This window comes from Callorhinus ursinus, unplaced genomic scaffold (genome assembly GCF_003265705.2).
Source record: "Callorhinus ursinus isolate GAN/ISIS: 27379988/994484 unplaced genomic scaffold, GSC_fseal_2.0 scaffold1, whole genome shotgun sequence".
Classification (NCBI taxonomy): Eukaryota; Metazoa; Chordata; class Mammalia; order Carnivora; family Otariidae; genus Callorhinus; species Callorhinus ursinus.
Window position 1 is genome coordinate 637295 of NW_027397063.1, and position 18089 is coordinate 655383.

Consider the following 18089-nt stretch of genomic DNA (forward strand, 5'->3'; position numbering starts at 1 on the left):
TTAAAGTTCTAAAACTTAGGATACGTAGGTCAGTCCATAAGGTCAACTAATTATTATACTTTCTCATATTTCTAATAACATGTTTCTTATAATCTTTTACATGTATCAAATTATACAAATTAAAGTGAACAAGTGATAAAATGTTTTAGAACACATTAGATTCATTGCATGTGAATCTAACCTATTTTAGTTCTACCATTAAAAAAAAACACTTATTATTACATTAATTCTAACTGTAGTTAAAACAAATCCTCAGTCATAATATTCCAAATAGGCCTCATAATTACTCAAGTTAGTTCAACAAACCTTACTGAGAGCCTATGCTGTACCTGGCACGATGTTCAACAAAAATGTCTAAAAACAAAAACTTGGAAAACTCTCTAAAATATACTTAATGTAACAAAGAATTTTAAATATCTTATTTCAACATTTTGATTCTCATGAATGAAACGTGAAAATGTTATTTGAAATACTATGCTTTTAAAAATTTAATAAACTAATTAAAATGCAGTAGGTAATAACCAAAATTTATGTTAAAAGTTTATCAGACCTCATTTTCTGTATTTTTAGCAGTTTATAGATTTAAATGTTAACAATTTTATCCCAACAAAACTGTAGTTAAGCCTCTAGCCAAACACATACATTTCCAAGATGAATAAAGTATCTAAAATCTAAATTTAAGGAAGAATTTCAGACGTTCACCAAATAAGGTAATTAATAAGGGACAGAGTAAGATTACAGGATAAAAACCTGGGCTTTGAAATCAGGGAGACTTGACTTCTCATCTAGGTTCTACTACTCAGTAGACTGCAGAAATATCACTTAACCTCCCAAAGCCTTAGTTTGCTTATTTCTAAAATAGGGACAACAGCAGCTACCTTGTAACAGCTACCTTGTAGCTTCTTTACAGAGAAACTGTAAAGAAGAGAACAGAGAGAAAGAGAGAAAGAGAGAGAGAATATGTCAGAACCAAGCCCACATGGGTGCCCAATACATGATATTGGTCCTCTACTTCTACCATAAAATCTACCCTATAATTACAGGCCTCCAGAACAATGAGGAGAACCACCCCTACCGATATAATACAGTCCAGTATGTAGTATCAGGAAAACCTGTCTCCGTGTTTAAGCTTAATTTCTCTCTACCACTTAGATCAACAGTATAAAATCTGACCTCTTCTCAAGTGGTAATGGCAAATTACTCGTCATCAACTAAAGAGCACAATATTTTCTGCTTCAAGATCCCTACAGCTGTACTATTAAAAAAACACTGCTAACATTCAAATGCTTTAGAGAAACATATTTCACAAAGTTAAAAAAAAATATAGAAGGCAGTTTCACTATACGAAAGAATAACAGGGTCATCGGGAAAATGAAAATTATAATCTTAGCTCTGTTACTTATTTCTCTTTTGAAGAAGAATACATGAGGCCCCAGTTGTGGATTCTTTTCTTGGGTATTATAACTTACGGCATTCACTTGGTAGGATTTTTAGAAGTGTGACGTCATAGAAATTATTAAGACAGGAAATATAGAATAAAGCTACCTATGAGGTTACAGTTCTCTTATTCAGGCTTTTCTCTTCTTTACAATAGAAAAAGATTTTTTTAAGGGAAAACATTTTTTAAAGTCCTAAGATAAATAAGAAATCACATAACCACACATTCCATTTTCCTAAATAATGCCTTTAAAAACTGAGTCAAGTAACAATTTAATGCATTTATACTTACATTCAGTAAAGAAAATACTTAACATAGGCCAACAATTGTCAACTGCTCCTAATTTAGGTAGAATTGTTACATCGCCTGTGTATTTCACCCAATTCAAAGCTTCTTCCATTGCCAAGATTTTCTGTATCAAAAAGATGGATGAAGAACGTGATTTGGGTATTAATTTTAATTGTACATGTGGTACCATAAATTTAACATACAGTATTTCAGATTCTTAATAAAAACTTAACAAAATCTTGCATTTTCATTACTCACGCAACTAGAATAACTGGACCCCAACATTTAAGTTAACAGATACCAGGGACTCACATATGTTACATCTTCAAATAACCTCAGGCTACCCTCATAGGCCAAGATGCTGCTTCTATCACTACAGACCTGGAAGTTGAGGTTTACAACCTGGCCAGCAGCTGCCCTGGGTGCAATAATACAAGGTGAATGAGGGATCTCAGATCTCATCTAAACTAGGACTTCAATCCTTACCACAAGGTTAAAGGTACAGATTAAGGTTCCTGAAAGGGACTATGTATTTTAAATGGTCTATGGCAAACAGAAGAGTAAGGAGATAAACAGGAGGAGAGTGCAGCTGTGCAAATAAGCACTCAGTGCAAAGATCTTCATGAAGAGGCAGGAGCTCACAGGAATGTTATTCGTACTTCTAGTCTGAAATGACTTCAGAAGTTAAGTAGAAGAGTTATCGATGCTCATGTCAGGCTTAAGGGAAACAAGTAGATGTTTATGTTACCAGTAGCATTAAAAACTGGCTTATAATTTTATCTGGAGATTATCTAATAATTACATATCAAAAATGTTCATACCAGAGACCTAATAATTTCATTTGAGAGAATATATGCCAGATAAATAATCTAAAAAAGAAAAAAAGAATCAATGTATAAAAGCAGCCCGGGGGTGCCTGGGTGGCTCAGTCATTAAGTGTCTGCCTTCGGCTCAGGTTATGAACCCAGGGTCCTGGGATCGAGCCCCACGTCGGGCTCTCTCCTTGGCGGGAAGCCTGCTTCTCCCTCTCCCACTCCCCCTGCTTGTATTCCCTCTCTTGCTGTCTCTCTCTGTGTCAAATAAATAAATAAAATCTTAAAAAAAAGAAAAAGGGCAGCCCAAAATTATACTACATATACGGGGAGGAGGGAAGGATGCAAACCCCCAAAATAAGGAGACTGCTTAAGGAAAATACAGATTATCAATACTAGCAACTACTACATGTAAAACACTAACTCGTGAACCCAATTCATGGAGCAATGAGCAGTGAGACAACTGCCCTTTATCGGCAGTGGTTGTGCTTGCTTCCCGCATTTAATACTTACATTTTCTATTTTATAACCAATTCTCAATAAGCCTCCGATAAAGAATGAATCATTCTGCAAAACAAAACAACAAAACATGAACCATCTTCAATCAGTTACACTTGAATTTTCCAGTGGACAAAAAAAAATCCTACATTTCAGGAATACTGCTATGTATACAAAGAGTCCACCTCCCACAAGCACTTTCATGCCCAATTTACCTCCTAAGAACCCTAAAACAAGAATTCAGAAGTAGTCTTACATTGGCTTCTAATAATAAAATGGCTTAGTGTAACTTTTAGATGTATGGACTTTAAAGTTCATTACATCAAGATTTTTTTATGAAACTACATTGACTGATACAAGGAATAGCAAAGGAGGGGCGCCTGGCTGGCTCAGCTGGTTAAGCGTCTGCCTTTGGCTCAGGTCATGATCTCAGGGTCCTGGGATCGAGCCCCGCATCAGGTTCCCTGCTCAGTGGGGAGTTTGCTTCTCCCTCTGCCTCTCACTCATTCTCTCTCTCAAATAAATAAATAAAACCTTAAAAAAAAAAAAAGGAATAGCAGAGGCTCATCAGCAGGAAATAAACACTTGGCTCCATAACTCCATAACCAACTGAAATAAGAAAAATGATCAAACGGCTTTCAAGGGAAAAAACCTTCAGTATAATACAGGGCACTGCCTCAAATACTATATAATAAAAGTTTACCCCAAAGATCAAATATTTGTTGTGGTGCTGCTGCCAGTGGCATGATTTCACAAGAACCCATCACTTTCAGTGACAAAAGCTCCTATGACAAAAGTTCCTATGAGCTTTCTTTCATCTGTGACAAATTCCATTTTCTATCCTTTAATGATAGGAATGGTCCTGGATCTCATCATTCATGTCAGAACCAGGAAGACCGCCGTCTACATCATTCATGTCAGAACCAGGAAGACTGCCGTCTACCTAATCTCTCAAACACATAGCACAAACTCACGGGTAGTAGAATAATCTCAGGTTCAATCAAACTCAAACCATTACCTGTTAACCACTATAAATGAGTAACATGGGCCTGACACCACATAAATTATATTCTTTAGATACAGGGGGCCAAATACACATTCCACCACTTACCACAACTTTCTTTGCCAAATCCACAATATCTTCCATCAATTCCAGATGTTGTAATTTCTTCAAACTTATCTCAGAAGCATGAGAATTGCTTAAATACAAATTCATTTTTAAAAAAATTAGGTTCTCATATATAAAAATTCACTGAGCTTTACGCTTTACTATATGTTATACCCCAATTTAAACTACTTGAAAAAAATTAAATTCTCTTACTTCACTCTAGGTAACTATAAGTTGTTAAGTGGACAAAATACCTTTTTCTCTCTTCTGTACTACAATGCTGCTATTTATAAACAAGCATATTAATTTTCCTTCAGTTTCAAATCTACCATCTAATGCTCCTCAGAGGTTCACTCATCATAATGTCACCATGATTAGTCATTCATATCCAAATCCAAAGCATTAACTTTTTCCATCTTATTACATAAGAGTCAAGTTGAACAGTTTATACAAGAATAAGACATAAGCCTTCCCCTGTACTTGGCATTCCTCAGTAATGGGCAACATGCTTATCATCACTGTTTACACAAAATGAATGACGTGTAGTAACTTACGTGGCCTCCACACAGGGGTGCAACCGTGATATTATAGAACTGTGCTGACGTTGAAACAGAAGTGGCCAGAAGATGTATATTTTAATGGCATCACAGTAATCTTGCAGGACAGAAACTGGTTTACTACACCACATATTGCAGATGTCAAATTCTTTATTAAAAAAAGTTTTAAATTAATATTTTATGCTTCATTTTGGAATAAATCAACACTGTTAATAGAGAAATGGCTACAATGGATGTGGAAAGGTAAGAAAGAAGGGGATGAGCAAAACAGACGAAGGGGACTAAGAAGTAAAACTTCCACTTATAAAATAAACAAATCACGGGGACGTAAAGTTCAGACGGCATAAGGAATATAGTCACCAACATAGTAATAACTTCATATGGCAACAGATAATAACTACACTTATCATGGTAAGCACTTCTCAATGTATATAAATGTCCAATCACTATGCTGTACACCTGATACTAATATAATATTGCATGTCAACTACACTTCAATTAAAAATACATTAATCAAAAAGTAAAAAAAATGAAAGATATGTAGGACTGCTTTGTTGATGTGAATGGATGAACCTCCCACAACAGTCTCTCAACAAATTAAAATACCAATGTACTCACCTAAGTTTCTCTCACTTTGAGTAAAATCTTTATACTGCATACCCTAAACAGAAAAAAATTCTTTTGATTTGTATCTGGTGAAATGCAAAAATACAGTTTTCAATTTTTAATGTAAGGATTATCAGTACTAAACTAACAAATTTTTCAGTGCACATTTACTTATACACTTTGATTACAATATCTTCGGCCGGTGAGTCCTTTAGGCTTTTTTTTTTAAGTGTTTCCCCCAAGTGTGCGTCTACGGCTATCTCTTGAGAGTATTCTAATCTCTAGTCAGAAAATCATCTTCCAGGGCACCTGGGTGGCTCAGTCGGTTAAGCGTCTGCCTTCGGCTCAGGTCATGATCCCAGGGTCCTGGGATGGAGCTCCGCATCGGGCTCCCTGCTCAGCGGGAAGCCTGCTTCTCCCTCTCCCACTCCCCCTGCTTGTGTTCCTGCTGTCGCGCACTCTCTCTCTCTCTCTCTCTCTGTCAAATAAATAAAATCTTAAAGAAAACCATCTTCCCCTATCACCCATTCTCTGGTACTGAACATTCTTGTTGTTGAGGAACCATTTACTTTCTCTTCTGAAATCGCATTTGAAACTCCCTGTAAAAACTTTTACCCCACAAAAACATCTTTACTCCCATAGCTCTAAATCAAAAAAACCTTTAAAATGTAGACATTAAGTCCTCAGAATAAAAAAAGATCTGTAACTATGAATGGTGATGGATGTAGTTTTTTTTTTTAAAGATTTTATTTATTTATTTGACAGAGAGAGAGAGAGAGTTAGCAAAAGCAGGAACACAAGCAGGGGGAGTGGGAGAGGGAGAAGCAGGCTTCCCGCTGAGCAGGGAGCCCGATGCGGAGCTCAATCCCAGGACCCTGGGATCATGACCTGAGCCGAAGGCAGACGCTTAACAACTGAGCCACCCAGGTGCCCCAATGGATGTAGTTTTAACTAGACTTACTGTGGTGATAATTTCACAACATTTACACATTTCAAGTCATTATGTTGTACACCAGAAACTAATACAACGTCATGTCAATTATATCTTAATAAAATAATAAACCTTTAAGACACGATGTTAAAACAAAAAAGCAACAAATCTTACCACCCCATCGCAGTAAAGTTGAGTCACACGAACATAATCACTGGACATAAATTCAGGAGCAAAGACACAATCATCCACATAAGGGCAATCTTCTAACAAGGCATCATCTGCTACAGTGAAATCTCCCAGGGCAAAATCGTCCATGCTGTACCATCCTAAGGAAACAACACAAACCCAAATCAGTAATTAAATCATTTGAGATAATATGAGAAGCAGTTTTCCTGGCCTCTATGGTATATTAGAAAAATCCTTCGAACTTAGGCTTCCCCAAAATAACCAGTAAGAACACTGAGTCTGGAAGATTCTCATCCTCAGTCTGCTGCTATTCTTTCCCAACTCTCTTCAAATACCAGTTTAATCTTTTTTTTTTCCTGAAGCTCACATAGTCACCATCTCTACTCTGAATTTATCTGTTAGGTGTCTCCTTTAGATGGAAGATAATTAAGGGCATCTTACTCACTTTTGTATGTGCCCAGCACATGGTAAAGCCCTCCAATAATTGTTTGCTGAATGAACAAAAGACATCTTTCCACTGCTGCCCTTTTACCCCAACTGCTTTTACTGCATCCTGAGAAACAATGCCATTTCACCACACACAAACTCCACCATATTCTCAACCTCCTGGCCAGAAGTAAATCCTGACCCCACTGAGAAAATGGTTTCTTATTGGCTGCTTATATTTCCCTATCCATCCATCCGTGTGTGTTCCTGTCTTGGGCAAAGGGGCTGAGCTGGAATGGTACGGGGCAAGCTTGTCAATCTCCTACCTCCCCACAGCCGCACCCAGACTTCCATCCTCCTAACAATCACTGCATCTGGCGCTCTCACAACTACCACAACACACAGCACTGCTAGACTGCAAATGTGGGCAAAAAGCCTCACATTACCAACAGCCTCCTATTATCAAACATATTATCTATGTTTTAAAAAGAATTATTTCAATGGGGGAAAAAAGAAAATTAGGGCTGGAGTTTCAGACTAAGGGTTTTTTTCTGGAAGAAAGTTTAATAATAAAAATTTATCGCCATCAGAGAATAGCCACAAAACATAAACATCATTAAAAAATGCAGCACGGTAGTCCTTCTAACTCTTGCCCAAGTGATGGCCTTCTTTTCGTATCATCATCACCACCACTATTAACACCACTTCTTAGACTTTTCCCCTTCACTACTGCCTGGCCATTGTCAGTACAAACCAAATTTCTTTTTTACTAAGCAAGACCACCATCGGTCCTCAAAATACAAATCTGTTTAGTTCTTATTACGTCCAATTTGCCGTACAAAAACCTCATAGTATGAGAAGAACAATAACAATCCTCCTAGCTAGCTATTCATACTATTTGTCACACATCATACCAAGCATTTTTACACGCATTATCTCGTTCATCCTCTCGGCAATTCTCAGGTCCAATCATCATCACCTGCAGTGTACAGATGGGAAGCATTCTGAATAAAATTAAGTAACTTGCTCAAAGTCACCAAGCTAGGAAGGATTCAAACACAGATCCTCTGATTCCATAGTCTCTCCTCTCGCTCTATTTCACTGTATCTACCTTTGCTTGTCATTGCTACCTACTTCGCTCTTGCTTGTCCTGTTTAAGAACACTGGCCATTAGTTCACAGTGTTCCCAGCTCTCCTCCAAACTCTCACCATCCCAGCCACATCAAGGCCCATGTAGACAATGCCTTCATTGTTGTTGACCTCCTTGACTAAAATGATCTTCACCACCCAATACCTAGGCTCTTCCTTCCCAAGGCTACACCTCAGATCACAGTGCAGGTCTAAACCAGTTTTTAAATCTTTAACTCTGATTAGCTCCTTTGACCACAACCAAGAGTCATACGACTCTTGCATCCTCCATCTCCTACCACAGACATTCTTCATCCTCATCACAATTCTTCCTCCCTTCTCTCCCATTTCCTCCATTCTCATTCACTTTCAGCTTTCTGCAACTGGGTTTCTACCTCTGCCATTCAAGGGAAACTGCTCACAATAAGGTCATTAGTGACCTTCTACAACAGGTTGGTTATCTATCATGTCTGGAACATGATCTGTTCTGGATGAACAGAGTTTAGGGAATTTAACTCCAAAAGTGAAAAACCAGACTAGGACCCAAAGTATGGAATGTAAAATGGGACACACGCTATCTTGGAAATAGATACACTTTTAAACTCATTTGCCTTACAAACATTTTTCGTATGTATACACAGAAAAAGCCAAAAACTCTCTGTCATAGCCCACACATCACCATCATGGCATTGATTACAGTCCAGTTAACGTGCTCATACCCAGCAGACCGAGCCACTGTGACATCACGCTGGTCATTGTCAGCCTGGCAAACCTCACTAGCACACCCTACACCAACTACACTGTAATTAGACACTGGTGTGATTTTTATTTTCTATTTTGTTTTAACCAGAGAGGTGACTGGCACAGGGGTTAATTAAGAGCATGGACTCTGAAATCAGATTGCCTAGGATTGTATCCTGGCTCCCCCATTTCCTGAGTATATGATCTTGGGCAAATTACTTTACCTCTCTGTACTTCATTCAGTTCCTCATGTACCAAATGCAATAGCAATACCACCTACCTGATTAACCAGTTAACACATCTGTAGTGCTTAGAATAGTACATGGCATATAGGAAATGCTATAAATATCACCTATCATTAACATTAGTATTAGGTGAGTATTTTTAAAAATCCACTGTTTGGATGCTTCCAGCTAAATGGTCTACCTTAATTGCTAAGTCCAAAGAGCACTTTTCAGCTTACAACTTACTTGACGCTGTTGACCACTTCCTCCTCCTCAGAACTCTTCATTTGGACTCCAAAGACCATCTTCTCCTGGTTCTCCTCCTATTCTTCTGGCTGCTTTTCCTCAGTCTCCATGGGCTCTTCTTCTCCATTCCCCGCCACCCAAATGTCAACTCTTTTCTTTTCAGGCTTACTCTCTCCTTGGTGACCTTACCCACCACACCCATGGCTTAAAGCAGCACTTTCTGAACTTCCATTATTTGCACAGCTTCACCATGATTTTTGCCATTTCCACACATCAAATGTATTTTTATTTACTTAGTATTTCTCTTTTATTGGGCTCACTTGACCTATGGGATAATATCCATGACATCATAGGTTTGATGCACAACTAATAGCTTTCATACACATTAAATTCTTAACTATTAAAAAAATCTATGTGCCACTTTAAATATTTCATACTACACAATCGTAGCAAACAATCGCTGAAACACCCAAATGCTGAAGAGTCTCTAATTTCTCCAGGATGCATTGCATCTCTATAGTTATTGGATCAACTGTTACTGGATCTTAAACAAGATGTCCCACAAGCCTCTCAGATTCATCACGTTCAAAAATGAACTTATCTTTTTCCTCAAAAACAAACAAATGAAACCAAGTCCCTTCCTCTTTCTGTATGCTATCAGTCAATTGCTCTACGTGCCACCTAGTTAACCAAACCAGCAACATGGGGGTCAATCTAGACCCCCCAGTCTCTTTCAACATTCCTATCCACCTGACCACAAAGTCCTACCCTCTCTCTCCACCTAAGAAATCTAAAATGAAGCGCACACACACCTCTTCATGCCAGCAACACTGCCTTAACTGTCACTTCATCTTTTCTCCTCTGAACTAACTTAACAAGCAGCCTCCTAGCTGGTCACTTGCCTTCAACCTTGGCACTCTCTAAAACTCTGATCGTAACATTTCAGGGCTCAAAATCATTCAATAGCTTCCCTTCACCTTCAGAATAAAGTACAAACTCCCTACCATAGCATGGAAGGCCTTTTGTAATCCTGGTCCTGCTTTTATTTCCAGTCACTCCACAACATGCAACTTAGAAGCCATTCATACTCAACTGCTTCTGATTCATAAACAAACCTTATTCTGCAACCACCTAATGCCTACCAGCCCTTAATACTCCATTCTGGGAAGCATTTCTTGATCTTCTCACTACTACCAATTTTCTTTCTGCACCTCTTCTCTGTAAGACCAGAGCACCCTGTCCATATCTTTTTGACAGCAGTTCTCACACTGGTCATCACGGGTTTATCTTTGCAGGCCCAGAGGGTACACTGTGCCCTACTCATCTTGATTCCCTAACTCAGTATTTCTCAAATTTTTTATTCACACTCCCCAAGTAGAAAACCTTGTAAAATCCACTTGCGACCTATACTACTGTTATTCAATATTTTTTCCTTGAGAATAACTCAACTTCTAACTTCAATGTAAACTTGTTTTAATAGAAAATTTGATATCACAAGAAATCTTACATTTGGTAGGACAGGTTTTATTTTTCTAATACAAACTCAAGTAAACATATTGCTAAAATTAAACATTAATGTAAAGGACTTCTAATCCCATCAGTTACAATGAACTAATGGGGGACTCTCACTGAAAAACAAAGTAGATCCTAGATTTTAAAAATTTTTAAATTTTGCTGAGCTCATAGGGAACATTTAAAGCCACCCTTTCCCCCCGAAAGGAACAAACCCCTTGCTAAAAACTAAAGCTGACAGTCAAGAGCTACAAGTAATAATGCCAAGAGCAATAATGGACACTGAGCCCTGGGCCCGAAGCAAAGTGAGGAAACTGAGCCATATAATGTAAACTCCCTGACTCCCAATGGAAGCTGATACAAACCCTATCAGAAGAAAAGCACCCCCAAATCAAACTCTCAAGATCCCACAGGGAAAGATCAATCAAATAGTTCACAACCAAAGATCATCAAGCAAAGGAGGTGACAACCCACCATGAGGCAGAGACAACAGAAAGAACAAGTCATAAATTTAGACCCCTAAAGACATCAGACATTGGGACTACCAGATACAGTCTACAGAATACCCATGGATTCAGAAAAACAAGCAAGCAACATGAGACTATAAAAGAAAAGAGTTGGTGTGTCTAAAAAAAGAAGTGGAACTTTGAGAAATAAGGAATATAACTTAAAAGTAAAAGGAAAAAAATGGATGCACTTAAGAGAAGATTAAGCACAGATAAAGAGAAATTGATGAACTACAGATGTGTCTGAAAAAATTACCCAGCATTGTAAATTCTGGTAAAGAAACAAGAAAATGAAAACATTGAAAGATGAAAAGTATTGATCTGGAAACAGTTCAATACATATACATCCAATTAAATTTCCAGAAAGAGAAAATAGATAAAAGATAATATTTATTATAAGGCTCAAATCTTCTAGACCTCATGAAAGACAAAATTCAGAATCAAGAAACACGTGTATCCAAAAGAGAATAAATAAAAAGTAATCTCCATCCGACTTAGAAGGGAAATGACATAGCACCAAAGACAGAAAATCCAGTGCAACCAAAAGAAAAAGTATTTTCTTCAAAGTAGTAAAAATAAAACTGGCAGGAGGCTTTGTGTGTAGATTTTTACCATGCGGACAAAAAATAATCTATCAACCTAGAACTATATACTCATCGGAACTATCAAGAACAAGGATAAAATGAAAATAATTATATTTTTTTATTTTTCTTAAAGATTTTGTTTGAGAGAGAACACGCGCACACACACAACAAAAGGCAGGGGCAGAGAAAGAGGGAGCAGACTCCCCACTAAGCATGGAGGCCAATGTGGGGCTTGATCCCAGGACCCCTAAGTACCCTCAGGCACTTAACCAACTGAATCACCCAGGTGCCCCTGAAAATAACTTTACATAAAAACTGAGCTGACTACCAAGAGACTTGAACTAATTCCTAAAAAAATATCAATTAAAAGACATAAACTGTCTGACTAGATTAAAAGAAAAATCCAGGAATATATTCTTTATTACAGACATCTAAAATTTAAGGACATAAAACAAGTGACAGTAAAATAAAGGAAAAGGATATTCTAGGTAAATTACTACCAAAAAAAAGGTGGGATAGATTAAATAGATACTAACACAGAAAGCAAAATTAGGCATAGAGAGGATGAAAGCATAATAGAAAAGGTTCAATCCACAAGGAAAATAATGTTAAACTTTCACATATCTAATCAAAGTCTCAATATACATAAAAAAAAGGTTGTTAGAACTACAGAAAGTCAGTTAGAAGGTGGTAGTGGGAAACTGCAACACATCTCTCTCAATTAAGACAGGTGAAACAAAAATTAATAAAGACAGCCTGAACAACATAATTTACAGGCTTGAGCTAACAGATACATAACAATTAGAAAATACATACTTGTCACAAGTACACACTGAAAAGTTATAATTCACGATGTACAAGGCCCTAAGTCTAGGGAAAATATTTTTTAAAAGATAAAATACACACTACATTCTCTGATAACACAATTTAAAAGTGAGTAACAGAAAGAAAAAATGTTAATGTAAATACTTTTGAAAATTAAACATATTTCAAAGAAAAATTTAAAACATGTAAGTCAAAGAAGAAATCAAAATGAAAATTTAAAAAGTACTTAGATTTGAAAGTTAATGAAAACACAATAAACTAAACAATGTTAGATAAACTGAAAATAAATTTTGAGCAAGTTTACAGCCTAACATACTTACACTAGGAAATAACAATGGCTGAAAATTAATCAGTTAAGCATGCAATTTAAGTTAGAAAATGACATACGGCTAAGTCCAAAGAGAGAATAAGTAAATAAAAAAAAAAAAAAGAATCAATGAACTAAAACACAAAAATGTAATAGAAAGAATTAGGTCAAAAATTAATCACGTGCCAAGATTAGTAAAATAGACAAACTTTTGGCAAGATTAATCAAGAAAAAAGAGAAGCCACATACAAATAATGTTCACAATGAGAAAAGGAACATTAACTACAGATAAAGCAGAAATTAAAAAGGGAATTAAGAAAATACCATGAACTTGACACCAATCAACTTAAAATTTTTGTTGAAAAACAAATTTCTTAAACTTACCAAAATCGATGAAAAGAAATAGAAAAAAATCTGAAATGCTACTACTACTCAACTGCTAATCACTACTAAATTATTAACAATTTACAATCCATCTACAAAGAAAACATTAGGTCCAAATGATGATAGAGGTAAATTCCACCAAACTTTTAAGAAACAAATCACTCCAGCCCAAACTGCCCAGAGAACAGAAAAAAAAGAGCTATTCTCTAATTTGTATAAGGCCAGTGTAACCTTAATGCCAAAATCAGACAAGGTAGTCTATAAAGAAAAATGATGGGTGATTTCACTCACAAACAGATACAAAAATCCTAAATAAAATATTAGCAAACTCAATCCAGTAGTTCACGAAACTACAATTCACTAAGATCAATTTGGGTTTATCTCAATGAAGAATACAAAAGAAAAATAAGAATTTTAAAATATATAAATTGAAATTTATTACATTTAACAGATATAAAAAAGAAAAACCACAAAATATTTTTTTCTGTCCCATGCAGAAAAGCATGTGCCAAAATTGCAAAGACTTCCCTAACTTAATAAAGAGAATCTACAAAAACTTAAAACAAAGATTTTTAATGGGGAAACATTCCCTTTAAAATCAGGAATGAGACATGTATGCCCACTATAATCACTTCTAAAGAACAACCATAATCAATTCCATTGAACATAGATGTAAAAGTATGCCAGCATATTAAGACCAGAAAAAAAAATTTTAAGGGAAAATAACTGAAAGAACCAAAAGTGTCAGTACCTGCAATGACATAATTATTCACACAGAGAATCACTGAAACTATATTAGAAATAATAAGAGTTTAACAAGTGATGGCTAAACATTAATATAAAAAATCCATTAAATTTATATTTGCTAACAATAAAGTCAGAAAATAGAATCTTAAAAAATAATACCATTTATAAAAGCAACAAAACTACTAGAAACATCAGAATCAATCTTTTAAAAGTGTTAGATCTGTATGGAGAAAATTACAAAACTACATTAAAAGACATTGAAAACCTGAATAAATGGAAATACATACCATGTTCTCAGACAGGAAGGTTCAAAATCTTAAAGATTTCAATTCTCCCTCAAATTGATTCAATAATTCCAATTAATTCCCAAAGAATTTTTCACGTCACTTGACAAGTTGATTCTTAAAACAAGAACAAAGGTCCAAGAACAGCTGAGACTCAAGACCCCTTGCCCCAAATAAGATTTCTGGTAAAGCCGTAGGATTAATAATTATCACAGTGTGGTATAACACAGAGATAGTGAAGCAGACAAGTGGCACAGAAAGGGGAGTCAGAAACAAACCCCTGCTGGTGAACAGAGGGCCAATTCCATGCATGGTAGGAGGACAGCTGTAGCCACATGGAGGAAAAAAATGAATGTGGATCACTGCCTCACACTGTACACAAAAATCAATACCAGATGAATTATGAATTTAAATGTGAAAGACATCATTTTAAAATTTCTAAAAAGAAACCCAAGAGAATGTCTTTCTAATTCCAAGGCCAGGTAAAGCTTCCAATTAGATTACATTAAAATTAAGAACTTTTGTTCACCAAAACACACCATAAAGAGTAAAAAGACAAGCCATGAACTGGAAGAAGATATTTACAATGCATATAATCAACAAAGGATCAGTGTTACCAGTTTATTAGTTTTAAAAGACAACCCAAGAGAAAAATGGGTAAAAGATATGACCAGGTAATTCACAAAAGGGAAAACAGTTCATAAACATATGAAAAGATGCTCAAACTCATTAACAAAGAAATGCGAATTAAAATCACATCATTTCATACCCATTTGATTGGCAAATATTAAGAAATCTGATGATAATAAGTGTTGGAGTAGATATAGATCAACTATAACTCTTATACACTGCTTATCAAAGTATATAAAAATTGACAAAACTGCTGGTCAAAGTACAAGGTGGTACAACCACTTCAGAAAACAATTCGGTAAAGCTGAACATTCATACCCCATAATCCAGCAATTTGACTTCTAGCAAATAGCTTACCACAGTAGTATTCCAACCATTTTTTACTCACAAACCACTAAAAATTGTTTGAAATCATTTTCACACTAAGATGACATCTAAAAGTGTTCAGCCCAAGTTTAAATAATCGCAAATGATGAATTCTTGTGACTTAAAAATAAAACTGACATATCATTGGTTTAAACTGTTATAATTATTATAGCATAGGATTTATCAAAAATAACTATATACACTGATAATTAAACATAAAATGTGAAATTGTATTGCAAATGCAGCTCTTGAGATGAGAAGTACCTGGATTAGAAAAGGCTTTCTCTAACACTATATATATACTGGATTTTAAATTATCTGTCTTCCATGGAGTTTTTCTGCTTGAGACAATGCCACAATTCCATGTGGGCAAGTGGTATGCCTTCCTTACCTAAGGCAGAAGTGCTACTAGGAAAGGTAAGGTAGAAAACAGAACCAGCAGGCGGCCTCTATCACAGGCCTCGGGCATCACCAGCTTTAGGAGTACACACGGAATGTAATGGTCTGGAAACTGACTCATGAATCTCACGCCTGTCCAAGTACTCCCTAGAAGTAGCTTCATTACTCCCCTGGGGATCATACACCCCAGCATGAAAACTAGAGAAATTCTTGCAACTGTGTACAAGATACGTACAAGAATCTTCATAACAGCAAAACCTAGAAACAGCCAAATGTCCATCAAAGAAGGCATACACTGTGTTATATTCACCTGTGGAATATTACACAGCAGTGAAAATTAATGACTTACATCCATACTCAGTATCAGTGACTCTTAGAAACATTGAGTGAAATAAGCAAGTCTCAGAAAACTGTATCCAGAATTCCTTTTTTTTAAATTCAAAAACAAAGAAACCATACAATACATTGTTGAGGGATATACACATATCTACAAAATTATTTTTAAAAAGCAAAAAATGACACAGACAATTCAGGATAGTCACTTTGGAGATAAGCACGTACAATATTGGTCATTTTGATTCTTGGATTGAGTGGTGTATTGATTGGTGTTCACTGTATTGTTTTGCTTCACAACCTGCATATATATTACATAGATTTTATTTTTTATCATTTTATTGTTACATATATTTTGATATCAAATATTACATTAAAGAGGAAAAAAGATTTTTCAAAACCATTCATTATATTTTAAAAAGTAATTAAATCACCTCAACTGCCACTAAAGAGGTACATAAAACATACCATGGAAATTACTATCTTTACATCAACCACAGGTGCAAAATAAATTTTTACTCGAATTTATCTTATGAAGACCACATGAGATAAAGACTGAGCCAGTTAGCTGTGAGAGATGAACCCATCTGACACAGGGCTAGAGCAGAAGCCAAGGTGGCTACAAGCAAATTTAGCCATAAGCTAAAGTTACAAGGAAGCTGGTCAGTAAAGAGAAGGCAAAAAAGTAAAAGTCTAGTAAAGTATTAGCAAGGATGTGAGGAAATGGGTGTCCTCACTCAATACCAGTGAGAGTGAAAATTAGTACAACCACTTTGAGAGCTTCTGTGCTATTTAGTTAAGCTGAAGATGCACATATCCTAATATCCAGCAACTCTACTACTAGGTGTATTTCCTAGAGAAACTTCCAAATGTGTGCACAAGCAGACAAGTACAAAGATGTTTATTGTAGGATTGTTTTGAGTCAAAAAACCAGAAACAACTTCAAAGTCCGCCGATTGGGAAATGGATAAATTATGGTATATTCATACAATTGGATTCTATACCGGCAATTAAAATGAATGAACCAAAGATAACACAATTATCCAATTCATTCGTATATAAATCTCAAAATGTGATACTGATCAAAAAAAGCAAGTTGCAAAAAGACATATATCATTTAAAACCATTAAGATTTAAAACACATACCACCACATATTGTCTATGGATTCACTGTGAACCAACTCTAAAATATGCAAGGGAATGATATACACAAATCTGAACACGGTGGCTACCTCTAGGGAAGGAGGGACAGGAACTCGGAGCGCCTCCAACATCTGCAATTTTATTTCTCAAAATAAAAAAGGATCTGAAGTAAATTTGGCAAAATAATTACATTTGTAAATCTGAGTCATGGGTTGGTGAGATTCCCCCTGTGTATTTTATATGTGAAATATTTCAGAAATTAAAAAGGAAAAGGGAAATTAGGCAAAAGTAAGAAAATTGAACAAATGAACAGAAAGACACACCAAAACACAGCCTTTGAGCGAAGAGCATGAGCCTTTGAGCAAGAAGCAGCGTAGGAGGTGGATCTTTAATCGGTCTGAAGTTCCCTTCCCTGGGTATCCTTGTAATAAATCCCATTTCCCTTAGGATAAAACGCAAATTTCTTGCAATAAAAAATGTTCTAACTAGAGCTGTAACTATGAGAAAACTGCTGCCAAGGGAGGAGTAAAAATCTGTACGATGTCTACCTTGAGTCCCCTCGCCAGGATGTTGGGCAGAATCAAGAGATAATTTACGTGAACGCCATAAAACACTACATGAACCGTTACGCATTATCAAGAACGCCCAGGCACAGCTAGAACGTATTTGCCCAGTTGGCGTGTAGGCGTATTTTGGAAGGAGTCTGCAATTGAAGGGCTTTGGGCGTCTACGCCGCTTCTGGAAAAGGCACTCCGCACTGGTACCAGCCAAAATTCACCTACGCCTTGGCTCAATTTTTGGCCCTTGGCTCCCCCCTCATTGTCCCCAGAATAGGCCGGCTCGACAGGCCACACCTAACGTCGTCAACACTACGGAG

General features: G+C 36.2%; 1 protein-coding gene across 6 annotated transcripts in view; it reads right to left on the reverse strand.

Moving 5' to 3' along the window:
* TTC3 (tetratricopeptide repeat domain 3) overlaps positions 1–18089 on the reverse strand; it is a 115620-nt gene that overhangs the window by 96553 nt on the left and 978 nt on the right. For 3 of the 6 annotated variants that reach the window (XM_073890345.1, XM_073890321.1, XM_073890405.1), the window contains exons 2-7: positions 6413–6567; positions 5320–5362; positions 4699–4849; positions 4148–4235; positions 3052–3105; positions 1730–1850 (exon numbers count right to left, since the gene is read on the reverse strand). The exons of 2 other annotated variants lie outside the window; for them this stretch is intronic. In XM_073890345.1, coding sequence (XP_073746446.1) covers positions 1730–1850; positions 3052–3105; positions 4148–4235; positions 4699–4849; positions 5320–5362; positions 6413–6556 — 601 coding nt within the window. In that variant the 5' untranslated portion in view covers positions 6557–6567. Of the gene's footprint in view, positions 1–1729; positions 1851–3051; positions 3106–4147; positions 4236–4698; positions 4850–5319; positions 5363–6412; positions 6568–9192; positions 11420–18089 lie in introns of those variants that run through there. One more of the 6 variants, XM_073890369.1, reaches the window with a different exon arrangement.